Here is a 26,717-nt window from a genome sequence, read left to right as displayed (position 1 = left end):
ATTTTTATTTCATTGGAAAAATTTGCAATTATCTTCTGGAAAGTCATTAAGTATTCTTCTCTGTCAAAAATTCAAAAAGGAACAAAGAGTGGTTGTATACTTGTGTGAAACAAAATAAGACATATATATATAAAATTGTATAAAAAATTGGCTGAAGGTAAATGGTTATTAAATGTGTTGGGCTCTTGAGATTTTTCTTTTTAACCTATTTGTTTAGTGGTAACTTATTTTTGAAATTTAAGCAATAGATTAGTAATAATTTTCAGTAATTGCTGAAATAGTTTTATTTATATATTTTACATTTTTAAGGTTACTTTTGGTACATAAAACCTAGATTTGGGCTATTGGTTTTCCCTAATGTATTTAGCTTGATGGTCTAACCATCTTCTTATTTTTGGATTATTATTCTACATGTCAAATATCTATACAGAATGGAGCTTTTATGTAATGGCTAAATTATAAAGTTTCATCCAGGTTTATTACCTAGATAAATCTTAGATTAAGGAATTCTACTGCTTCAAGGATTTTTATCTCAAATGTTTCAGATGGAGAACATAGATATTTTATTCCTGGCATTTAATTTGTTAAGATTGTTTAACAAAAACAACTTACGCTAAGTCAATGATGTTTTGTATGCAGTTGCAAAGTTTTCAATGAAGAAATCATATGCTATTTGATATTATAAGCTATTGTTCAGAATATTTGACAGTGCTTCAACATTCACTTTTCTTGTTTAATGATACAACCTATCATATTAATTTGCTGTAAGAAAGCAAAACATACATATGAGTTCACAGAACATTATGTTATATTCAGAATTGGCAAAATTTAATAAGATTTTATGGATGACAATATATATTACAGATTTATGAAATTGTTATTTGTGATGAAATTATTTCTTCTTCTAATATAGATAATTTATTTTCAATCAAAAATTATTTTTGAAATATTCAACATAGAATTCTAGTTATTTCTTTGTTAAAAAGAACAAATAGTATAAACATGCATTGACTTTTTATTAAAATGCAAGTTTTTACCTCTATATCCTCTATGATAAACTTGTGTGTTCTCAAGTGACAGAATTTCCCAGTTTTAGAAGTAGGTGACATATCTAAACCCCGAAAGGAGTAGGTTCAGTAAGACCCCTTTTTGGCCCCAAAATATAGCAGTTTTAGAAAATTGTGAAAATGTAATCAATAAGCTATATTTTGGAATGTAAAATGCTTCTGCTACATAAATATGAGCTGTTTTTGACAATACAATGCACAAATATCGCGTTCTAGCATCATTAAGTCATGCTAAATTACTGAAATCTTCAAAATTATAGCATTTTGGTTAATTTTTAGACGGTTTCCGTCTAAAATGAAAGTGGCTGCAATTGTGTTCATTTATGATATTGAAATGTAAGTTGTATTTGATGATAATACAAAACACTTTCATTTTTGACAAAAACCATCTGAAAAGTGATGTTTTTTAACATATTTGATAGATTTTTCATATTTATGCTTGAATCAGAGCGTTTTTAATTACTAAATCAGTTAAAATCTTTAACATAAACTAATCGAATCAATTAAAATAGACACTTAAGTGTTTAAAAAGTGTCCAAAAACTTTCGTTAGATGAACCTGAAATTTGAGGCCAAAATCAGCCCTTACTGGACCTACTCCTTTCAGAATTATATTTGTCATTCTGTGTGCTTTTAGTATAAATGATTGTATTGTCATTTCAGCCAACGCCTAAAGCCAAGCTAGGTGCCAAAGCCCAGAAGTATCTGAAAAGAGGAGCCCCAATTGATGACCAGGTTATTGTAGATATAATTGTTGAGGCTATTAGGTAGGTCTTACAAAAATACTGTTTATTTTCTTAAGAATAATTCAGACTCTACAAATAGAATTTGAAGGAACAAACAGATTAAATGTTTTTTAACCTTTTATGCCTTACAAAGTAATTCTAAAACTTTATGTATTTTATTGAACATGTTAATCTCTGTAATGTTTTGCAAATTTATAAGACCAAACAATACCTTCCAGTGCAGACTTAAGATATATTCAATCTTGCTTTTATAGGAATATACCAGAGGGAACAGGTTGGATTTTAGATGGTTTCCCATCAAATTATAACCAAGCTAAAGTGTTGGAGAAAGCTCTTACAGGATTTGGTGCTGCAGACGGCAAGGACAAACAAAAATCAAAGAAATCTAATTTAGTCCCTGACCCAAGACCAGCCCCACCACCTGCAGACCCAGCCAGTGGAATAGATGTTGTCATTAAGTTTGAAATAAGTGATGAACTCTGTCTCAAAAGAGCTGCAGGGCGTTACCGTAAGTCAACTATGTTTTTTATCTGAAGTAGAATCTGTGTCATTAATTGGAATAGTATATACTTTTTTTGTATGTTTTTTTAGCTCACCTGGCCCAAAGCCCCAAGTGAGCTTTTCTCATCTTTTGGCGTCTGTCTCTGGCTTGCTCGTCATCCTTTTGAGAAACTATGTTTAGTGATGTATTATGCATTGTACTGATGTCATGATAATGCTGTAAACCATCTTAATTTTGTAGATTTTTCCCTATTCAGCCCTTTTTAGCTCACCTCATGACATGTTTGTCATTTCTAATTATGCTGATGTTTAATTAAAAGATTCCTGATGAACTTTCCAAATGAATATATACATTTTTTAAGTATTTAGTCTGTTTTTAATTAAAAAATGAATCTGAATCTGGTTTTTTTGTTCAATTTTTGTATGTAAGATACTAATGCTGTGGTTTAAAACTTAATTTTATAAACTATATTTATATCAATTCTAGACACTGTACAAGGGGATGAAGAATTTCATCAGGAATTTAAACCTCCACCAGATGGCAGCGCTACAGGTGTAGGCAAACAGGAACAAGTTATACCTGTTGCTGACCAGGCTCATGACCAAGAACAGATACAACATAGGTTAGTATAACTGTTGGCACATTATTAGTTATAGTTGTATGATTCTGCTATGCAAAGCATGTAGGAATCTCAAATCAATGATAAACAGTATGAGGAAATTAGTACAGTAATACAGATGTCTCTCTTTTCTATGAACAATTGTGAATATATCACTTACATGAAACTTTCATATTTGCATGTGACATTAATTTAATAGCAATTTGTATTCAACATGAAATGTATTTTTGTTGCAGAATAACAGGATTTTTAGATGCATGGCCAAAATTAGAAAAATGGTATGCTAAGTTTGGTACACTTAAAGTTGTGGATGCAACACAAGAAGAAAAGACTGTATATCTGGAAGTTGACAGAGTTCTTGAGGATACACTTGATAAGGTAAGATTTGAATTTTAGCTCAGAAAATAAATCATTGTCAAAGATTTATTTTTTAAACACAAAAGTACATGCAGGATCATTTAGGTTTTGTTTTCAATGTCATCTTTCCTGGCGATTGAGATAACTGTTCAAAAGGCCAATATCAACAACTGTTTTTCATACTTTTTAGAGCTGTAAATGTAACAATTAATTTGATCCCCCCTGTAAAATGATCCGGGAGATAAAATGTCTTTGAATATTTTATCCTCTAGGATAGAAAATTGCCACAAATTATATCCCCAACACTAAAAAAATATCCACAATGATGGATATTATTTTAGTGTTGTGGGATATAAAATGTTGCAATTTTCTATCCTAGAGGATAAAATATTCAAAGACATTTTATCTCCCGGATCATTTTACGAAAAAATTAAAAACAGTCCTTAGTAGGAAATTTAGGGAATATCTGTATACTACATGTATTATAACCTGTGGATATTATTTATGGGATAGTTCTATTTTATCTACATCTTCTGATCCATGATCAATATTTGATTATTTTTGGGTTTAAAATCTCTTTTATTTAATTCAAAACATATTTCAAAACAAACACTGTTAATTATTGATGATTATACAAATATAAATTTAAAACTTACCTTCATTAATTCTGTAGTACAGCTTTTTTTTTTAATTAAAAAGCTTTGGGCACGTTTTCGTAATGCTTGTTTCTCATTTAAAGAGCTGTTTTTGTGGTATTCTTTATTCAGCAGATATTTGTACAAAACGTTATCCTCCTCTCCATCCATCTTGACACAAATGATTATCTATTATCATTTTACTTGTTTCTTTAAAGCAATGTGCCATTTGTTTAAACACTTCATTGATCAAGATGCAGTAGGATAGTATTTACATGACATTGTATCCCATCGGATATAATTTTACTGAAATATTATCCCAAATGGATATAATTTTGTAGAAATATTATCCCTAGAAATGATAAATTTCTTGGTAATATTACCCCATGGGAAATTATTTTACTACTCACTTTTATCCTTAGGATATTATATCGACATTGATTTTATCCTTCGTAGCGGATAATCTTTTTTAGAGTGGGACAACTTTTAAAGGTAAAAAATATCCATTATTTACTAATATTTCATCTGTAGGGATAGTTTTTACTTAATATATTGTCCCTTGGGAACTTATATTCTAAGGATAATATTTAAGTTTACATACAACTGTGGCAACAAACACATTTTCAGGTCATATCCTTTGCTAATTCCTGTGTGACAACATTTTTACTGTTTTTTTGACTTTTTTAATCAACTAATTTTTTTCTAAAGATTTTAAAATAAATGAGTAAATAAGTATTTTGTCCAGATATAATGAAATTTTTTCTTTACTTTTCAACCAATAGTTCTATGATCTTCAATACCGGTATAAAATCATGATAAAAATATGAATACCAACTTCAAAACTTATTGTTTTTTTATTCATAAGTGAATTTCTTATTTCAGTTTCATTATGAATTTGTAAAATAAAATCCTTTATTTCTTCTTTTTTTTTGTAGCTTCTAGGTCGAAATCAACCAGAAATTTCTGAAACAGCTGATATTCCACAAGTAGAAGAAAAGAAAGAAGTTGTTAGTATTTAGTATTTATATACATTTATACATAACAAAAATGTTTAAGGAAGGTGTTATTATTGGATAAAATTTATTCATTACAAACTAGCACAGTAAAGTTTCAGATGGTAACAAACTTGCATTTGTAAACAATATTAACAGCTATGATAGTTTGTCAATGATAATATGAAATACAAAACTATGGGCATAAAGACAGATAAAAGAGAAAGTACAACTAAACAAACCACTTTTATAGTAGATTTGATAGCCTGTACTAGTGATATTTCCTTTCTTCAGTTAAATGGTAAACTTTCCTTATGACTTCTAATCTATTTTAGCCACCACCAGAACCAGAAACACCAAAAGAAGAACCTGAAGTCAAGTCCAGATCACCGTCTGGTTCAAGAAAAGGTAAAGATGGCACATTTTCTCAAGTCTATACACTACAAACCATTAAAGTCTGAAATGGCCTATATCTGTACTCGATTGTACTGATTTTTACTCAACTAGTCTGAATTGGTCTGAAATTTACTTCGACTGTAGTTTGAACCATACTTAACAGTCTGAATTTGTAGTAAAAATAAAAATATATATAGCTATCATCAATTGAGATATTATTAATTGACAAACAAACAAAAATGGTGAAAATTAGATCTCTTTTTTATCAAATTGATGTTTTCATAGAAAAATGCATGAAGAATTAACATTGGAATTGAACCATGGGCATATGGTCACTCAATATTGTAAGCTCTAGATTTCAAAGAGAAATTATTTTTTTTTTATTTCAACAGTTTATTTTGAAAAAGAAAGTTATTGCTTCGATGTGTATGATATATAAATCCACACAATATAATTTCACATTCTATACATTGTTGTTTTTATTAGGTTCTGGAAAGAAAGGGTCAAGGCCAGGATCCTCTCGAAGTAAATCACCAAAGGATAAGGACAAGAAAAGAGACAAATCTGGTTCCCCTAAACGAGGAAGTGGAAAGAAATCTGATACAGGAAGTGCCAAAAAAAGTAGTAGGAGTAAGTAGAAATAATAATGATCATAGCATTCCACACTTTTATCTAGTTTGTTGACTGACTTTATGTGATACAGCAACACACATTCTGCTCTCTCAAATTGTTATCAGTAAAAAAGACAAATTTAGATTATATAGTTTTGATGTTTTTGATGTTCTTTGTTTTGTATATATTTGCAATCCCCTCCCTGGAAAACATTACTTCAACAGACCACAATTTAGACTATTAAAATGTATAAGTTCATGAAACATATTGTATTTTAGTGGGTTCACCGAAAGGCAAGAAAGGATCTGGTAAGAAGAAGACTCCTGAACCTGAGCCAGAACCTGAACCACAAGAACCTACAGGACCACCTCCACCAGAACCAGGTTCAGAAGAATGGAATTTTGTTGATCTACCTTTGCAAGAAGTATGTATCAGTTCTTAACTATTTTGAATAACCTTTAAATTTGTGTAATTGGATCCTTTTGAAGAATAAAAAAATAATAAACTTCAGCTAAAATGGTTTACATTATAGATGATCAAATCAATGATATTAAATATTGTTTTAACTCTAATATTTTATAGTTCAAAGTTGTCAGTGCTATTGATAACAAACTAAGAATAATATTTTGTGATATATTACACATTGAATTTTTCTTTTAAATTAGACCTTTTAAGGGGAGATAATTTAATTAAAGTACAGTCGAACCTTGTTGTGTCGAACTCGGTTGTGTCGAAAACTCAGATGAGTCGAAGTAATTTTTCGGTCCCGACATAATTCCTGTTTGATCAATGCATTTTAAGCTCTGATGAGTCAAACTCAGATGATTCGAATTCTCGGTTAAGTCGAGGTAATTCTTAAGTCCCTTCGATGTAAAATTGATGTAAATTGACCCCGATGTCTCGAAGTTCAAAATTTAAAAAAAAAATCGAAAGAAATAAAAACTTTAAAAATAAAATTCATAACGGATGTTTTTCTTGTTTAACCTATTCATTTCCATAAGTGATTAAAGCTGTGTAAATTCCATAAGTGATTAAAGCTGTGTAAACATACTTGTTTGTAAAACAGTTAAAATGACATGTTTATGATGACCGCTAATCAACACCTTGTTGATCGTCCAAGTGGAACTTGAATGTGCTGAACCTATTTCACTTGGTATAAAAACGAAACGAATTTTAATGACCCAAACTGAGATTAAATTAACCATTAGAATAAGAACAATAATTAAAAGGATTAAAATATTTTATTAATTATTATGAGTCGGTCTTTTTAATCTATGAACATGCACTGTTCACATTCTTTAAAGATTAGTTATAAAAATATTTTCGCGAGTGATTCCATAATTTACAGTGACTGACCTTTGTAAATATTAGTGTATTGATTTTATTTGTGAATGTTGTGTGTTGAATCGGAACATGAATACACAATCATATATTATCATATCGAAAAAAGCACAATGATCAATAAACATGCATCTAGTTTACAGAAATCACATATTGGTATTTCATACATTTCAAATATATGACGTCACACTCGACCTCGGATGAGTCGAACCTCGGATGAGTCGAATACTTTCGTCTGGTCCCTTCGACTTCGACACAACGAGGTTCCACTGTATTACAGAGTGTATTTTTTTGTGAGTTCACTCAGTTTTAGTTTATCTACCATATTTGACATTTGTTTGCTCCCTTTCAAGCAAATCAGTAGTAAGTATTCGTTTACTTTTCAGACACTGGCAGAAATACTTTCAAAGTATTGGGAAGATATAGAAAAAGAATATGTGACTAACAGCAAATATGTATTTAGAAAAGTGCGAGATGAGCGAGAAAATATCTATAGATACTTTTATCAAATCAGGTAAGAAATTGTATTATTCTATTATTGCTTAGAAAAGGTTTTACAAAACTTTGATATAAGAATCGTATTCAGTTCATCCATTCAACCTTAACTATTACCTCAAACAGCTTTGGAATACAAATTTACACTTGTGAGTTTTATAAGTGGTAGAAAAGTTAGAATGGTGAAATTCAGAAATTAAAATATTTTATGAGTTTCATACATTTCAAAGATTTAAAAATGCTAATAATCATGTGTTGAAATGTTTCCAGGAAAGATTACATGGCATATCTAAGAAGACCAGATAATAAACAAGTTTACATATCCCAGTGGCAAAAGGTATGATTTTAGCTAGAAAGTTTTCAGCAGTATTCAATCATATTTAGTAAACCTTGCTCAAAAGCACATCACCTGTAAAAAATATAATTCTTAAAAACAAGTTCCAAGGGTTTTGAATAATAGCAATTCCATTAACATTGTACACTTTTATGCCCCATTTATGGGCATTATGTTTTCTGATCTGTGCGTCCATCTAATCGTTTGTCCGTCCGTTTGTTTGTTCGTTCGTTCGTCACGCTTCAGGTTAAAGTATTTGGTTGTGGTAGTTTTTGATAAAGTTAAAGTTGTAAATTAAATACTATTACATTGAATGAATAAAATGGTTCTGTTACAATATGTGCAAAAACTTTCTATGAACTCATAAAATGCTGTTATAAAAAGTTGAATTAAATTTCAAATTTGTAATTAATTTCATTAAATCATTAAAATATCCATTTAGGAATACAATGAGATACCAGACGACATGAGAGAGGATGAAGAAACAAAAGCAGAACTACATCAACGTGTTGATGATTTACGTGAGGCTCTGTGGAGTATATCAGATGAAAGGAAAGTTCAAGCAGAGAATGAAAGACAGAATATAGTCAATGATGGTTGGTTAGACGATAGGCTTGGTGTTCTTAGTAACTTCTATATCACAACAATGCAGGCTGAAGTAGATAGATATCAGGACACTGTCCGTTTGATGAAGGATTACTACAGAGGAATGGATGGTCAGATACCTGATGAACTTAATGCTAATTATGCAAGATTACCACTAATTGAGGTACAATATAAAATATTTCTTATTTCAATCTTTATTTCAAAAAATGTATGCTGCCTCTTATATAGTGCAGTGCTTTTATGCTATATAGAATATACATAAAAATGAAAGATCTTATTCAGACCAATTATATGTATTTATGTTTAATTTGGTAATCTGATTACTATTTTATATAGAATATAGATGGGAAAAATGGTCTAGAAAATACATATGTAATACTTTCAGGTGGAGATAATTCAAAACTTTTCATACAAATTTTAGCTTTTTTTTTCAATATTACAGCAAATCTTCATTGGCTCTGGAATATGTTTTAGTCCATTCATTGCTTCTTCATTCAAATAAAAATATTTTCATTAAGCTCAGTCTTTAGAATGTTTGAAACTCATGATTCCAAAATATATTGCATAGTACCCTTAACATTATAACCAATTTATACACGAAACTATACCTAAAATTACCCAAAAAGTATTCAAACTCATATAATGATTATAAAAGTATAAGACAAATATAAATGACAGTATATTACTAAAAAGAAACAGCATATTTAAATTCAAATTTGACATTGCAGCTTCCTGTGGAAAGACCACCACCACCAGAAATACCAGCTAGTGAAACTGGATCTACTCCTCCATCACGACCTAAATCTGGAGAAAGTAGTAGGTCACAATCACCTAAATCTCCAAAAGGAAGTAGGTCATCATCTGCTAAAAAGAGGTCACAGTCACCTAAAGAAAGAAAATCTAGGACACCATCTGCTAAAAAGAGAGATAAGAGTAAAGAAAAGAAACCTGTGGAAGAACAGCCTGTAGCTGAAGAAGGAGATAAGAAAAGGTAAAAAAGGAAGAAGCCTGTTCTATCTAATGATTCTTTTGATAAATTTTCAAGAAATTAATACAATTCATTTCATTGTGATGAAAGGTGACAGAAAGGTATATTTCTTGTATTTCTTACAAAATTGATCATCTTGATAAGTTTTTGTCGTGCCAAACATATCATGTGGTCAGTAAACCTATTATACACAATCTTTCTGAAGCGGGCAAATTTAAACTGATGAAAAATGGAGCATCTCACAAATTAAATATTGTTTTCCCCTCAACATAAGTTTATAGAACTTATAGCACTGTTCCTACACAATCACAAAACAATATTTAACATGAAGAATGCTTCTTTAGGGGTGCAGCATAGGATAACTCTTCAAATATAAACCAAATACAAAGCAATCAGTATAATTTTCTATTGGAATTGCTACAGTTTATTGGTTTTTTTTAATTCAAGTTGTGTTCCATTTTAAATAGATGAAACCATAAAGGAAATTCCAATACATAGATTTCAGTTATTATTTACTCTTTTAATATTCCATACTTAACATACATTGCAGAATACCACTGGTGCCTCGTCGACCAGTCTCTCCTGATGCTGATGCTAAAGCTGGTGCAGCAGCTGCTGCAGGTAAAAAGGACAAAAAAGGTGGCAAGAAAGATGATGCTGGTGCAGCCGAGAGTCCTCAACCTCCAATGGATCCAGATGAGAGACTGATATTTGATGCTTATCAGACTGCCACTGGCACACTAAGTAGCATTGTGAGTACATTAAGAATGTTTGCTGCTCAGTTTCAAAATAAATAACTTTCCATAAAACTAGTATATATTGATAGGGGATTAATTGAGGAATTAAAAAAGCAAAAAAAATATAGGGGTCAATGTGCTTGTTTTCCAGATATTAACCATTTTTTATAGCTTTATCATTGACCAGTTAAAGTTCTCTAAAACTATTAAAAAATAAAAAAAATTTATAAGACTTTTACAAATGGCTTATAATTATACATGTAAAAGATTTATAAAAAGAAAAATGGGGGTCCATGGGCCAATTTTTTTTAAGCATTCAAATGGATAAAACCAGAGGATTCCGAAAATCTGACAAAAATTCCAAAACATGACAAGCAAACATCCTTAAGGGTAACATTTCTTTAAAACAGACACAGTAGGAATGATGTTATACATATTGATTTTTAGACTAAACTTTTTTTAATTCAGAATTTTTAATCACTATCTCTTTCATGAACCATTTTTGAAACGCCAGCAGTTCCTGCACTGGAAAGTTACTTGTCATTATTTTAAATTATAGTGATAAACTTTAAATTTCAAAAGAAAACAATATTTTAATTTTTTTTAAACTTCCAGTTACAAAATGAGCAAGCCGCTAGAGAGCAAGAAGAAGAGGCAGAGAGAAAAAGAGAAGAAGAGAGAGAAAGAGAAAAGGCAGCAGCTACTGCTGCAGCAACCAAGAAAGGTGGTAAAGCTGACAAGGGTAAAAAGGGGAAAAGTAGAAGTCCATCTCCAAAGAAGAAGAAAGAAGGAGAAGCTACTCCAACACCAGGTAATGGCCAATTTTATCTTCTTTTTTTTCATTTTTGCATATTAACTATTAACATATATAGACATAAACTTCACGATGACTAGCAAGACGAGATGTACAAGCAAATGTACATGGCTGAAGTAGTCAGTTCAAGCCCTTTAATAATAATTTTTACACTTTTTGTTTGTGTTTTGGGCCAAAAACTATAGAAGACAGAGAGAAAACAGAACAACTGAACAGCGTTACTGGTTCAACAAAGAGATTTTAATCATAAATAATATTTTTGTCATGTTAAAGAGTGTCATGTTAAAGAGTGTCTATTGATGAAGATGCACATAATAGACCTCTAGGTGAGTGATGCAGGCTCTATTGAACCTCTTAGTTTTTTACATTGTTAAAAAAAAATATTCAATAGGCAAAATTATTTATTTGTATTTCAATAATGTATTCAGACTTAATTGTATCTTTCTTCTTTTAGTGTCAGAATCAGAAAGTGAAGAAGATAGAGAAAAGAAAGAGAAGAAAAATAGAATGAAAGAAGAGTATTACTTTGCCATACAAGAAGAAGGTAATAGAACATTTCCTGTATTTTAATAAATGGGTGAGACCTGTAGTAATACTGTTGTCATCTGCAGCTTTCTTCAAACAGTTTAAAACGTTTTAAAGTTTTTTGTAATTGAAAAAGTGGATAAATATTGAAATGAATTATAAAATTTTCTTGAAAACAGCAGTTTTTATGTCCCACCTACAATAGTAGAGGGGAATTAATGTTTTCTGGTCTATGCGTAGGTCCGTTCAATCATCCGTCTGTCTGTCTGTCCCGTGTCAGGTTGGAGTTTAAAAAAAAGGTTGTATTAAAAAAAACTGCATTAACACTTTTATTTATACTTATAAATGTTTATTTTATTAGAAACTGCCTGCAAGACAAGACTAGAGTTGATTAAAATTCATGCCTGTGGTGTATTACAAGACTTGAAGAACAAAGCAGATAATGCTTATAAAGATATGAATGATTGGTTAGGTGCTAGATTCCTTAAAGAAAATGAAAGGTAAGATATTCTTAGGGAACATATGATATGATATCAGATAACACAAGTACAATATAAAGGTAATACATTTAAATGAAAGTTATTGACAAATCATATCACCACTCTTGTAGTGGGTTTATACTGCATTTACATTGTCAGTGTGGTTTTTTGTAGCCCAATAAATATTTTCTTCACACTTTCCTTGGGTACTACTGAAAAGAATGACTTTATAAAAGTTCAGTAGCATAAAAGTGATGATTTGTGTCCTCTATTTCCTGTTTGCCGTATACATTTCTGCAGTATTACTCAACAGAATTACTTCATACATAGTCAGCTTATTGACAGTGATGAGTTGCAATGTGTGAGTTCAGCCTCTACTCAGATCTATCAGAAACCTAATACCTGATCCGATGCAATGAATTGTGAATAAGGATTAGATTAGAAACACAACATTTGTGGTTTCTTGTTTACTGTGGAACTGTACAAATCAAAGATTCTAATACCTTTTTTGTATCTGTGATCCAAATGAGCAGTTTGTGTTCACGTCTTTTTTGAATGTTTATTACTGAAAACCAAATTTTTTTATTGAATAATATAGGATAAATTGGTCTTCTTTTTCATAATCCTTAAGTCCAGCGTAAGTTTTCTTTAACCATATATACCTATGTTTTTATTTTTCACAAAGACCGTAAGTTTATTATTGTGTACACTTATTAATTGAAGAAGAATAGATACATAATACATATTGTGTTAAGCATGGTCTGTTAATCACAAATGTTGGTCTACATCACATGCTGTTCATGTATACTTTAGACACCTCAGTTCACCATGTTAATTATGTCACTATATTTATCAAAAAGTATAAATGCATTCATGTTGTCTCAACCAATAATTTGATTTGATATTGCCATCTATTCAATAATGTTTCTATTCAAATATCATTTTACCTTGTAATAATATTTAGTTTTAATTCTGCAAACTAACAAACTGGTGAATTTTTCCAGCCAAGTGCAATAGAGAAGTTGCAGTTTAATATTATAAATTTTAATGCTTTGTTATTGAAAAATATTAGAACCCAGCTGTATTGACGTTTCATTTCAAATTCATTTGAAGATTACACATGATACATCTAATTATTAGGCACATACAGTAAGTATTGAAAAAAGTTTTCACTTTCATACCAATTTCGAGGATATTTTGTTATTAAATTTATTCTATTTTTAACAGTGTTGACCATATGTCAGAAGTTATGAGGAATGCTGTTGAAGAAAAGAAACCATTGAAACAAGAACTAGTGATTAAACAAGAGGATTTCTTACTTAATGATGTGAGTTACAATTTTTAAACCCTAAATACTTAAATAATAAAACTCGGTCTTCATACTGTTTTAGATGGGTGCTAAATTTTGGTTGTCTCCCTTCACAAATTTAAATTACACCTGAATTTTATTTTTAATCAGATTTTTACACTGAATGTTGTATTTTTGTATTCTGCATTCTGCTTTTTAGCTCACCTGGCCCAAAGGGCCAAGTGAGCTTTTCTCATCACTTTGTGTCCATCGTCGTCGTCCGGCGTCGTCTGTTAACTTTTACAAAAATGTTCTCCTCTGAAACTACTGGGCCAAATTTAACCAAACTTGGCCACAATCATCATTGGGGTATCTAGTTTAAAAAATGTGTCCGGTGACCCTGCCAACCAACTACGATGGCCGCCATGGCTAAAAATAGAACATAGGGGTAAAATGTAGATTTTGGCTTATAACTCTGAAACCAAAACATTTAGAGCAAATCTGAACGGGGTTAAATTGTTTATCTAGTCAATATTTATCTGCTCTGAAACTTTCAGATGAATTGGACAATGGGTTGTTGGGTTGCTGCCCCACAATTGGTAGTTTTTAAAGAAATTTTGCTGTTTTTGGTTATTATCTTGAATATTAGTATAGATAGAGATAAACTGTCAACAGCAATAATGTTTAACAAAGTAAGATCTCAAATAATTCAACATGACATAAATGGTCAGTTGACCCCCTGAAAGAGTTATTGCCCTTTATAGTCAATTTTTAACAATTTTCATTAATTTTATAAATTTTTGTAAATTTTTACAAAATATTTTCCTGTGTAACTAAAGGGCCAAGTTTTTTTATAGATAGAGAAAATTGTAAGTAGCAAGAATGTTCAGTAAAGTAAGATCTACAAACACATCACCATCATCAAAACACAATTTTGTCATGAATCCATCTGTGTCCTTTGTTTAATACATGTATGCACATAGACCAAGGTGAGTGACACAGGCTTTTAAGAGCCTGTAGTTTATTTTAATCTTGATACAGAAATGCAATTTATTCAATTATTTTGTGGTTTGTTAAGTCTCCCAATACTACCTTTTGCTTTCAGAAGAGAAAAAACCATATTAATTTTTTTATTCTTTACTGAATTTAATGCTAGAAATTTCAAGTCCCTTTTTCAAGTGTTTTATATTCTTGTACAGGATGTATTGTGGTATATCATTGTCTGTATTTCAATACTTTGTACATCATCTTAAGCAATTTTCATGAAGTATTAACAAATTATGAAAAAAAGGCATAGATTCATGTTCTCTTGATGTAGCTGTTTATTTAGTTGACCATTATTTAATTGACTAACATTTTTACCACTCTGATTTTAAGGATTTGAAGGTTTTGAAGACCCCATGTCCAGCGACTCCGCCACCGCTTGAGGAGGAACCTAAAGCTGATATGTTTACAGTCAAACAACTTTATCAACTATTTAAGCAGGTAAATCAGAAAAAAATAACTTGAACGACATACTTTGAATGACAAAATTATTTTATTTATTAATATTACTTTTACTGTTCAGTCTGTTTTTTGTGATATACATTTGACGTGACTCTGTACTTATGTATCCCGTCATATTTTGAACCACACAATTATTTTATTTATTATATTACTTTTACTGTTAAGTCTGTTTTTTGTGATATACATTTGACGTGACTCTGTACTTATGTATCTTGTCATACTTTGAATGATAAAATTATTTTATTTATTAACATTAATTTTACTGTTAAGTCTGTTTTTTGTGATATACATTTGACGTGACTCTGTACTTATGTATCCCCTCATGCTTTGAACCACACAATTATTTTATTTATTATTATTACTTTTACTGTTAAGTCTGTTTTTTGTTATATCTATTATACATGGCTCTGTATTTATGTATCCGTCATACTTTGAACGACAAAATTATATCATGTCTACCTATGCGAATTTCAAACACGCAATTTTACACCAGTACTTAAAACCTTCCATCCTTTATGGGTGGATTTTACATAGATAGATAAATTGTATAATATAAGCAAAATGAGTATGTTAAATTTGATGTATGTCTTTTTGTGCTTCTTCGTTACATTTGTTGTTTTTATAGTGATTATGATGATAACACAATGTTGACTGGTGTACCCCTATTTTTGACATTTTTACCTATTGTGTCTGTTTGTTTTGTTCACTCATCGTTGACAATATAATGGAATTTGATATGACTGTCATACAAGTGAGAGGGTTTAGCTAGCTATAAAACCAGGTTCAATCAACCATTTTCTACATAAGAAAATGTCTGTACCAAGTCAGGAAGATGACAGTTGTTATCCATTCGTTTGATGTGTTTGAATTTTTGATTTTGCCATTTGATTGGGGACTTTCCTTTTTGAATTTTCCTCGGAGTTTAGTATTTTTGTGATTTTACTTTTGAATGAATTTTTGGTGCTTGAATTTTCAGCAAGTTAAAACACCATCATCTTTCAATTTATCAACCCTGTGGTAAGTTTAAAAGGACAGAAAAAACTCATGAGGTTGTACTCGGCAACAAAACTATTGGGCATTAAAAGATTAAATTCTAAATGGTAGATACCCTCACACTAACTAACATGCTGAGCTATTAGGGTCACACTTTTGAATACACACTTATTAAAATGTTGACCCTTCACCTTATGTATGAAGTATAAATGTACAATTCATTTCAATTGTGTTTTTAGTTCCAAGAAACCGCCCCAACTGGTGTGTTATCTAAGCAGTCATTTATAGAAACATTTGAGACCATGGTGGGTGTTGCCTTTGGAATGGAACAACTTCCGGATCATTGGATGAATATAAATCCAGTACAGGTAAGAAATTCAGTAATGCAATAGAAATATTCTGGTATACAGGTTTTTGAAATTAAATAATCAAGTACTGTAAGCGTAACAACTTGATCATTTTTAGCTCACCTGGCCTAAAAGGCCAAGTGAGCTTTTCTCATCACTTGGCGTCCGTCGTCCGGCGTCCGTCGTCCGTCGTCGTCGTTAACTTTTACAAAAATCTTCTCCTCTGAAACTACTGGGCCAAATTAAACCAAACTTGGCCACAATCATCATTGGGGTATCTAGTTTAAAAAATGTGTCCGGTGACCCGGCCAACCATCCAAGATGGCCGCCATGGCTAAAAATAGAACATAGGGGTAAAATGCAGTTTTTGGCTTATAACTCAAAAACCAAAGCATTTAGAGCAAATCTGACATGGGTAGAATTGTTAAATAGGTGAAGATCTATCTGCCCTGAAATTTTCAGATGAATCCGATAACCCGTTGTTGGGTTGCTGCCCCTGAATTAGTAATTTTAAGAAAATTTTGCTGTTTTTGGTTATTATCTTGCATATTATTATAGATAGAGATAAACAGTAAACAGCAATAATGTTCAGCAAAGTAAGATTTACAAATAAGTCAACATGACTGAAATGGTCAGTTGACCCCTTTAGGAGTTATTGCCCTTTATAGTCAATTTTTAACCATTTTTCGTAAATCTTAGTAATATTTTACAAAAATCTTCTCCTCTGAAACTACTGGGCCAAATTAATCCAAACTTGGCCACAATCATCTTTTAGATTAGTAGTTTGAAAAATGTGTCCGGTGACCCGGCCATCAAACCAAGATGGCCGCCATGGCTAAAAATAGAACATGGGGTAAAATGCAGTTTTTGGCTTATAACTCAAAACCCAAAGCATTTAGAGCAAATCTGACAGGGGTTAAATTGTTTATCAGTTCAAGATCTATCTGCCCTGAAATTTCCAGATGAATCGGACAACCCGTTGTTGGGTTGCTGGCCCTGAATTAGTAATTTTAAGGAAATTTTGCTCTTTTTGGTTATTATCTTGAATATTATTATAGATAGAGATAAACTATAAACAGCAATAATGTTCACCAAAGTAAGATTTACAAATAAGTCAACATGACTGAAATGGTCAGTTGACCCCTTTAGGATTTATTGCCCTTTATAGTCAATTTTTAACCATTTTTCGTAAATCTTAGTAATATTTTACAAAAATCTTCTCCTCTGAAACTACTGGGCCAAATTAATCCAAACTTGGCCACAATCATCTTTTAGATTAGTAGTTTGAAAAATGTGTCCGGTGACCCGGCCATCAAACCAAGATGGCCGCCATGGCTAAAAATAGAACATGGGGTAAAATGCAGTTTTTGGCTTATAACTCAAAACCCAAAGCATTTAGAGCAAATCTGACGGGGTTAAATTGTTTATCAGTTCAAGATCTATCTGCCCTGAAATTTCCAGATGAATCGGACAACCCGTTGTTGGGTTGCTGGCCCTGAATTAGTAATTTTAAGGAAATTTTGCTCTTTTTGGTTATTATCTTGAATATTATTATAGATAGAGATAAACTATAAACAGCAATAATGTTCACCAAAGTAAGATTTACAAATAAGTCAACATGACTGAAATGGTCAGTTGACCCCTTTAGGATTTATTGCCCTTTATAGTCAATTTTTAACCATTTTTCGTAAATCTTAGTAATCTTTTACAAAAATCTTCTCCTCTGAAACTACTTGGCCAAATTAATCCAAACTTGGCCACAATCATCTTTTGGGTTAGTAGTTTGAAAAAATGTGTCCGGTGACCCGGCCATCCAACCAAGATGGCCGACATGGCTAAAAATAGAACATGGGGTAAAATGCAGTTTTTGGCTTATAACTCAAAACCCAAAGCATTTAGAGCAAATCTGACATGGGGTAAAATTGTTTAACAGGTCAATATTTATCTGCTCTGTAATTTTTAGATGAATCGGACAACCCGTTGTTGGGTTGCTGACCCTGAATTGTTAGTTTGAAGGAAATTTTGCTGTTTTTGGTCATTATCTTGAATATTATTATAGATAGAGATAAACTGTAAACAACAATAATGTTCAGCAAAGTGCTTTATAGTCAATTTTTAATAATTTTCATAAAATTTGTAAATGTTTACTAACATTTCCACTGAAACTAATGGGCCAAGTTCATTATAGATAGAGACAATTTTAAGCAGCAAGAATGTTCAGTAAAGTAAGATGTACAAACACATCACCATCACCAAAACACAATTTTGTCATGAATCCATCTGCTTCCTTTAATATTCACATAGACCAAGGTGAGCGACACAGGCTCTTTAGAGCCTCTAGTTTTAATTATTACTAAAATAGAAATGGAATAGATTTTGAAAATTTTGAAAAACTTTAAATGCACATGTGCTTACTCTTTTAGAAAATAACTCTACTTTGTTTCCCTCTTTTGTTGTCAGTGTATTTTCAGTAACCTAACACATTTATAATGAAAGTAACCTGACTAAGTTAATCTTGATTTGCTAGAGTATATTTCCATTGTGTATTTGTATTCAGGTTCCTTCACCAAATGAAAATATGAAAAACTGGCTACCATGTTATAGGCAAGTGTGCTGAAAGTGGCATAAAATACCAATGATCAATCAATCATATATTTTAATATAATGTTATAATTACAGGTCCAAGAATTGGCCAATGCTTTGTCATCAGATGGAGAGTATGTAGATTGGAGGAGATGTTTGTTATCTATCTCACTCCCAATACCAATACCTACACAATCTGATTTATTGGCTACTCTACAGAAATTTAAAGAAATGGACCAAAAGTCTACAGGATTTGTCACCAGGGAACAGTATGATAGGGTAGGATATAAAAGATTATCATTATTTATAAGATGTTGCGCAGCCATCAAGTTTGTTCTCAATAATGCTTCTAAGAGCATTTTAATTGTTATTTAAGGTGCTTGGTTGGCTTGGTTGTCTTCTTCTATCTTTGATTTTGAAGTACCAGATAATAATTGGTCTAAATCTATAATGAAATGTGCAAATTTTGAGTAGTATGTAATTCATTTGTTAGACTTTAAATGTTAATAAAGAAAATTATGTGTTTTGTCATATTTACCACTGTATTTTCTAATATTTAGTTTTGGTTGATTCATTATTTTTTTTTTTTCAACTTTGTCAAATAAGGGGAGATAACTCAAATAGTAAGGGAGTAAACTCAGATAAAGTGATCTTCTCACATTTTATCTTAACATACTATGATGTAGTTTTCTTTTTATCACACAGAAATGAACTTTCAATGCATAATCTATATGAAATCTGACAATTTTGCACAACCTGTAGCCAGAAAAAAAAGTCTGGAGTCCTAAATTGTTTATTATATTTTTGAAAAAAGCATGATAAAAACTTCATTTTGACAAATTATTAAAAAAATTCTTTGGATTTAAATTAGGATGCCCCAGATGATTATTTATCACTTTTTAGCTGAATAGAAATATTTTTAATTCAAGTAATAATGAAAATATGTTAGAACTAGTGCTTAACGTTTATAATTCCCCATGCACTGTATAATTTAAGGGAGATAACTTTTGTGTATCACTGATTTTCCCTGAATTTTTGGTATTCTGTATTAATGCTCTTTATACTCTTTATTGTGCTTCTTGTAAAATAAATGATTTTAAAAATTTTGTTAAAAGTGAAGAAAATATGTTCAGTAGACCAGACTCCATGAAGAGATATATTTTATTGCTACTTGTGAATTGTGAAAATATTTTTAAATTTGTGCATTATATAATCATTGATGCATAGTTTTTAATTTGTTTCCAGTACAATGTATTTTATCTTGTATAGATGGATCTATGGTTTGGCTCTATGGCAGATGGAACTGGATTTAATAGACTGGTTCATTTGAAAGCTGAATTATTTGATTTCTTTGCTGACCATACCAAAACTCCAGTGGTTATGGATTACATTAGTATGGTAAGTAAAAGTTATTGGCTACAGTAGATGATTTAGATTTTTAATAATTCTTTATTACATAAAAGTGGCCAGTAAGCACAGAGCTAGAGACAATTATTATTATTTGTTCAATGTTTGGGTTCAATCACTTTTGAAATAAAGAGTTTCTTTAAAAGTATAGAAAGCTGATAATTTTCCATTTATATGTTAATACCTATATTTTCTGCATGTCAGCTGTTTATATACAGTAACACAATGTACTGTCAGAAGTGGCTTAAAAATTCCTTATCAAACTTTTTGTTATGACGTCCATAGATTTCGGGAAAAAAGGAAACTTATGTACTCTGTTGACAATTTGGAACCAACCATAGTTTATGTTTCCTGTATACTTATTTTCATTTTCCCATTTTTTCAGCTTATGTACTTTAGTGCCCATTCATATCCACATGAAGGTTTCTTACGAGCTTTATCAGTATCCTGTGGTCACCATATGCCCAGGCTAGGAAAATTAGATCCACGACCTCCCAGTGTTTCAGAAAGGTAATGTTATAGAATAGATATTTTTTAGTTTTAAAATTTAATCAAGAAAATGAAAACATTCTCTCAGTCTAAAACTTATTAAAAGCCTTATATTTGGTTATTAAGTGGATTATGTAAGAAATTTCTTGCAATGAGTATTTGTTTGAGAAAGAAGTTAATAATTTAAAACATTTAAACATGATCATTATCTCCTGTTTATCTTGTTGTTTACTCTCACAGTACATCAGCACTAATATTTTAAAATAGACCATAAAAAAGATGCATATGAATTCTTTTTATACGCCCGTCAAAATTTTGACGGGACGTATTATGGTATACAAATGTCCTGTGTCCGTCCGTCTGTCTGTCTGTCCGGCGTAAACATGTCGCACCGTAACTTGAGAACGACTTATCCAAATTTCATGAAACTTAACATAGTTGTTTCTTATGATGGTCAAATGATCTGTATACTTTTTGGTGAAAATAAGATTAAAACTTTTTGAGTTACGGCACTTTGTAACTAAAACAGGGGTGTGTTTTTTTCACATGTCGCACTGTATCTCAAAAATGATTCTTGATTATGGCTTAAAACTTTAAACACTCCTTAGTTATATTAATCTTAATATCTGTATACTTTTTGGTGATGATTCAAAATTTTATTTTTGAGTTATTGAGTATTTTGTAAAAAAGGGGGAGGGTTTTTTTACATGTCGCCCCATATCTCAAAAACGATTTATGATTATTGCTTAAAACTTTACACATGTCTTTGTTATATTATTCTAAAGATCTGTATACTTTTTGGTGATGATTCAAAATTTCATTTTTGAGTTATTGAGTATTTTGTAAAAAAGGGGGAGGTTTTTTTTACTTGTTGTGCCGTATCTCAAAAACAATTTATGATTATTGCTTAAAACTTTACACACCTCTTTGTTATATATATCTAAAGATCTGTATACTTTTTGGTGATGATTCAAAACTTTATTTTGGAGTTATTGAGTATTTTGTTAAACAGGGGAGGTTTTTTTTACATGTCGCGCCGTATCTCAAAAATAATTTATGATTATTGCTTAAAACTTTACACACTTCTTTGTTATATTAATCTAAAGATCTGTATACTTTTTGGTTTTGAATCAAAATTTTATTTTAGTGATATTTAGTTTTTTGTAAAAAAAAAAAAACAGGGTTGGGGTTTCACATGTCCTGCCGTGTCTCAAAAACAATATATGGTTATTGCTTAAAACTTTCTCAGAAACTATTTATGATTATTGCATAAAACTTCCACACAAGACGTCGGGCGTATCATGTGCTCATGGCGCAGCTGTTTATTTATCTTCCCTAACCCTTAGTTTCAGTGATTATGTGTTACAGTATTTACTTATGAGATAAAGTTTATATTGAAAATGTTTACAGTAATCTAGACAGTTTAGATGACCCCTCACCACCTCCAGCAGCAGACGACATACCAATTGATGCAGTAGATGCCCAGGTTCCACTGGATTCCCTGTACAGAGTTCTACATCATGGTGAAAGTGCTAAGGGAGACAGTCATAGATTTAGTGTGTCTGCAGATCCAGAAGATGCTACATCAAGGGTAGATAAATATTTGTTACAAAATTTCAGAAATCTGATTATCTCCCTTTACCAAAAAGTACATTGTCATGTTATTGCACATGATGGTTAATAAAGACCTAGCATGATGGAGAAGGAAAATAATACATAGAACTGGAGCATACATGATACAAGAAAGAGAAAGATTCTTTTTCTAACATGAAAAATATTTACAGGGTTGATAAGAGCAACTAGCATTTCAAGATAGAAATGCTTACCTAGATGTTCTCTGCATTCAACAATGGATTGTTGTTTAATAATTCAAATACTATAATAGATAAATCTAGGACTGAACATTTTAAAATACGAAAGATGATTGAGGTCTATTTTTCTACAGATTGGTTCCATGATTTTGTTCGATTAAATAGAAAGTGTACAAATCATCAGTATAATTGAAAGAAGATTTAACAAAGAAAAATATGCATTTTTTAACAAAGAAAAACTTCTAATGTGTGTTTTCAATATAACAACTTTGTTATATTTCAGGAGAAACTTGCTGGAGTATATCAAGAACTTGGCAGTGAAGAAACTGAATCACTTCCTTGGAAAATACTAGTAGAACATCCATTGATTCAGGATATTGTACAAGCATGCCATACATTTAAATCAGTTGTAAGTAACATAACTTTTGATAAGTTCTTCATTATTATTTACCATGAACTATGAATTCTGAAAGTTATGATTATTCTATTGACAATTATGTTTGGTATACTCCTCCTTTTGTATAGATATGTGTATATTTGATGTATTCAATCTGAAAAGAAGGTATAACTTTCATACACCTTCATACTATGGTATACCAAAGTCAGTCATTCATTCCTCTGTTAGTTCATTCATCTATCCAATATTATAAAGGAGATGTAGTATGGTTGACAATGAGACAACAATCAATAAAGACAATAATTTAAAGATGTGAACTATTATAGGTCAATGTATGACTCTTACCAAACGTGTTTTGCAAAAGTTTTTTTTTTATCAGATCATAGTGGAACTTGTATACAATGTTTTAAAAGAATCACAAGCACCATTTCAATTTCAATAGTTTGTTAATTGTTGTTGCAAAATAAGGGGACTTTCGATTGTTAAAAATAAAACATAATTTTTAATATATTTAACATTCAGTATTTTAATTATTTATGTAATATGTACATATATTTTTTTTAATCTGTTTTCAGGATGTGAAAGCAATATTGAACAGTCCAAATGCAGAGATGGATTTACACAGTACAAAGACACTTGACTAATCTATAAATAGAATCTTCAATGGACACAACTGCATTTACAGATCTGATTTCAATAATTCCTTTTAAAAAATAACTGTGATATTTTTGTGATAACATTATTCTTTAACATTCTGTCCTATGATATGTTTTACCAAACTATCTGTATAAGTATCAAAAGAATATGCTGTGAAATTTTATACACTATATTGTAATTTTTATCAAAGCAATTTGTTTTTTACGGAATATTTATTTTATGTTTTAATTAAATTATTTGAAACTGATTGTTTTATATTATTACACCTAAGGTTAAACAAAAGCATTGATAGTTTATATGGCAATTTATTTTATAATTGGTCAGAAGAGCCTTGTTTTGTACTTGAACACATACACTTTAACAATTATGAAAATATAAGAACATATGTCTGCCCCGATATAGCCAAAAGTGGTGTCAATCAATGATCTTAAATTATTCTAAAAATAAAGAGGTGTGTGAAATTTATCAATGAAACAGCAGCCAAATAACATAACAGTTACAATTAGAAAAGACATCTAACATTTGTCTAGAGTTCAACATATTATCTAAAGTGAAGATATCATTTCCATATCAGCTGTCTCAGTGGTATGGTTGAACTGGTTTTTTGTCGAGCCTGCGACTTTTGACGTAGAAAGCTCGACATCATTAGGTCATCTATTGTGCAATACTGTTCAATTAAAGATTTCTTCTTGAAACTTTTCAAAAATTTTGAAACAAAAATTGAAACCCTTAAAAAAAAATTGACCCCCCTCCCCTACATTTTGAATCCACCCTAAGAGCAATTACCCCTACACTCGATCCCAGCCTTTACTTTGTAGTATGGAACCTTGTAGAACAATTTCAGAGAGATCCATGCATTTAACACAAGTTATTAGATAAAGAAAGATGTGGTACATGAGACAACTCTCCATCCAAATTATTGTCTGGAAACTACAAAAATGTTTGTTTTTGGCCCTATTTTGGCCCTAATTCCTGCATGAAAGGGGCAATAACCTCACAACTCAATCCCAGCCTTCCTTTTGTGATATGGAACCTGGTGGTACAATGTCAGAGAGATCCATACACTTACACACAAGTTATTGTCAAGAAACTACAAAAATGCTTGTTTTTGGCCCTTAATTCCGATAATGTTGGCATCATAACCCCCAAAAAGAATCCGAACCTTCTACTTAGTGGTACAATTTCAGAGCAATTGAAAAACTTATTCACAAGTTATTATCCCGAAAGTAGATAAAAGTAGATAAATGCTTCTTTTGGGCCCCTAATTCCAAAACGGTTGGGACCATCATCCCCAAAATCAATCCCAAACTATTTTTTGTGCTATTGAACCGCCTTCTTCAATTTCACAGAGATCCATTCAAGTAAAACAAGTCTGTTATTCTGTAAACATTTAATTTTCACCCCTTCTTTCTCTAATCTTCAAAAAAGTAGACCATGTATTAATCTTCATTTTTTTTTGCTCGTTATTCTCTAATCTTCATTTTTTAAGCACAGCTGGATACAACCGCAGAGGTCCAACCCTGAATCGTTGGGGTAAAAATGGACACAATTTTCACGCTGGAAACAGGTTTGAATTTGGATTGTAATTAGATATTTGACAGATAATAGGTTTTGGACACAGAACAACTGTAGTAAAAAAACTTAGAATTGGTAATATTCTCAATGTTTTGCTTTTGTCTAACACACTATGCTGTTGCAAATTGTCCCCCCTCTCAGAAATAAAACCAAAATTACCCCCCTGTTTTTTTAATTTTATGCAATACACTATGCTGTTGCATATTTACCCCAACCAGGAAAAAAATTGTATCCCCCCTCCCAATTTTTTTCCACCTCCCTCACCCTTTTTTCCAAAAAATATTTCTTTCCTTCAAGTTATGGTCAATATTTCAATTCAAATTTCCATTGGAGATGCATCCATAATTACCCATTTAAATACATCTTTTAATTTAAAAGTCTTATAATAGATAATTAATACATCAGCATAACTTTAATAGTAACTTCTTAAAGTAAACTGACAGCTAACCACCCCAAGAAAATACAATATTTCAATTCAATTCAAAGCTTTATTTATAGTCGGCATGGTACATAACAAATAAACATAAGCTTTCTGAGCTTTTATAACCGACAAATGCATACTTTACATAACAAACATACATTCTTTATACATAATTTAAAGCAATGTAAGGGAGGTAATCCAACATATAATATTTTGATTACTTTTGGATTACCTCCCTTACACTGCTTTAAAATTGTCTTAATTGTTCATTAAAATTAATTTTAAAAGTTTAAATGGACAATATTAATAGTAAACATGTTATTTCCATCAATTTAGCAGACGATTTTTTACTCGGGTAGATTAATCAATGAGTGATAGAGTTTATTTAGAAGAAATTTGAAGGTCCCAGTGAATAAACTAAACAGAGAACAATACCTGTTGAAATGTGTTCAATGGGACAAATGAACTGCCAAAGGTTTAAATGGACAGGTAACTATTAGGTGAATCTACAGAAAGGTACAATTGGGTTCGCAATAATGTATTCAAATAGAAGTTATTTGAAGGTTATTTTGAAGGGAATCCTCAAATGTAACATTGCACATGCACGAAATTTATTTACAGGAATGTACATATTATATACACTAAGCACTCATCATACGTTGGCAAATAGGTAAATTTGATATTAAATACCTAAATTAAATATATGAAAGGTCGGCACTAATATTTAAAGTAGTATATCCTCCATGACAGTCTTGAACATTAAAACTCAATATTAAACAAAAGAAACTGCTATTTTCAGTGTTTGGTACAGTTTGGCTGTCACTGTGCCAACAGTTCAACATAGGATCATATGGAGAAAAAACAGATAACTCTCTTGTGAGAAAACACTGTCAAACATACTATCCACACTGATCTGTGTCCACACTTATAACTTTATAAGATATATGCTAATTTAGCGTGAATTAGATATTCTATAAAGTTGAATGGTTGGTGAATGAA

The 26,717-nt window shown here is 30.9% G+C and overlaps 1 protein-coding gene across 5 annotated transcripts in view; it reads left to right on the top strand.

Annotated features, from left to right (window-relative positions):
- LOC139495729 (sperm flagellar protein 2-like) overlaps positions 1–23,969 on the top strand; it is a 42,183-nt gene extending 18,214 nt beyond the window's left edge. For all 5 annotated transcript variants that reach the window (XM_071284120.1, XM_071284112.1, XM_071284094.1 and 2 more), the window contains 25 exons: positions 1,730–1,833; positions 2,067–2,320; positions 2,801–2,936; positions 3,170–3,311; positions 4,861–4,932; positions 5,253–5,325; positions 5,800–5,943; positions 6,204–6,349; positions 7,653–7,780; positions 8,032–8,098; positions 8,538–8,864; positions 9,430–9,692; positions 10,240–10,441; positions 11,042–11,237; positions 11,695–11,784; positions 12,127–12,265; positions 13,472–13,571; positions 14,910–15,017; positions 16,271–16,399; positions 19,058–19,240; positions 20,231–20,359; positions 20,754–20,878; positions 22,268–22,448; positions 22,952–23,077; positions 23,641–23,969. In XM_071284120.1, the coding sequence (XP_071140221.1) occupies positions 1,730–1,833; positions 2,067–2,320; positions 2,801–2,936; positions 3,170–3,311; positions 4,861–4,932; positions 5,253–5,325; positions 5,800–5,943; positions 6,204–6,349; positions 7,653–7,780; positions 8,032–8,098; positions 8,538–8,864; positions 9,430–9,692; positions 10,240–10,441; positions 11,042–11,237; positions 11,695–11,784; positions 12,127–12,265; positions 13,472–13,571; positions 14,910–15,017; positions 16,271–16,399; positions 19,058–19,240; positions 20,231–20,359; positions 20,754–20,878; positions 22,268–22,448; positions 22,952–23,077; positions 23,641–23,709 (3,633 nt within the window). In that variant the 3' untranslated portion in view covers positions 23,710–23,969. The remainder of the gene's footprint in view (positions 1–1,729; positions 1,834–2,066; positions 2,321–2,800; positions 2,937–3,169; positions 3,312–4,860; positions 4,933–5,252; positions 5,326–5,799; positions 5,944–6,203; positions 6,350–7,652; positions 7,781–8,031; positions 8,099–8,537; positions 8,865–9,429; positions 9,693–10,239; positions 10,442–11,041; positions 11,238–11,694; positions 11,785–12,126; positions 12,266–13,471; positions 13,572–14,909; positions 15,018–16,270; positions 16,400–19,057; positions 19,241–20,230; positions 20,360–20,753; positions 20,879–22,267; positions 22,449–22,951; positions 23,078–23,640) is intronic.
- The last annotated feature ends 2,748 nt before the right edge of the window (positions 23,970–26,717 follow it).

This window comes from Mytilus edulis, chromosome 1, assembly GCF_963676685.1.
Source record: "Mytilus edulis chromosome 1, xbMytEdul2.2, whole genome shotgun sequence".
In the NCBI taxonomy this organism is placed as follows: Eukaryota; Metazoa; Mollusca; class Bivalvia; order Mytilida; family Mytilidae; genus Mytilus; species Mytilus edulis.
Note: the sequence above shows the minus strand (reverse complement) of the source record. Positions and strands in the feature narration are given on the sequence as shown.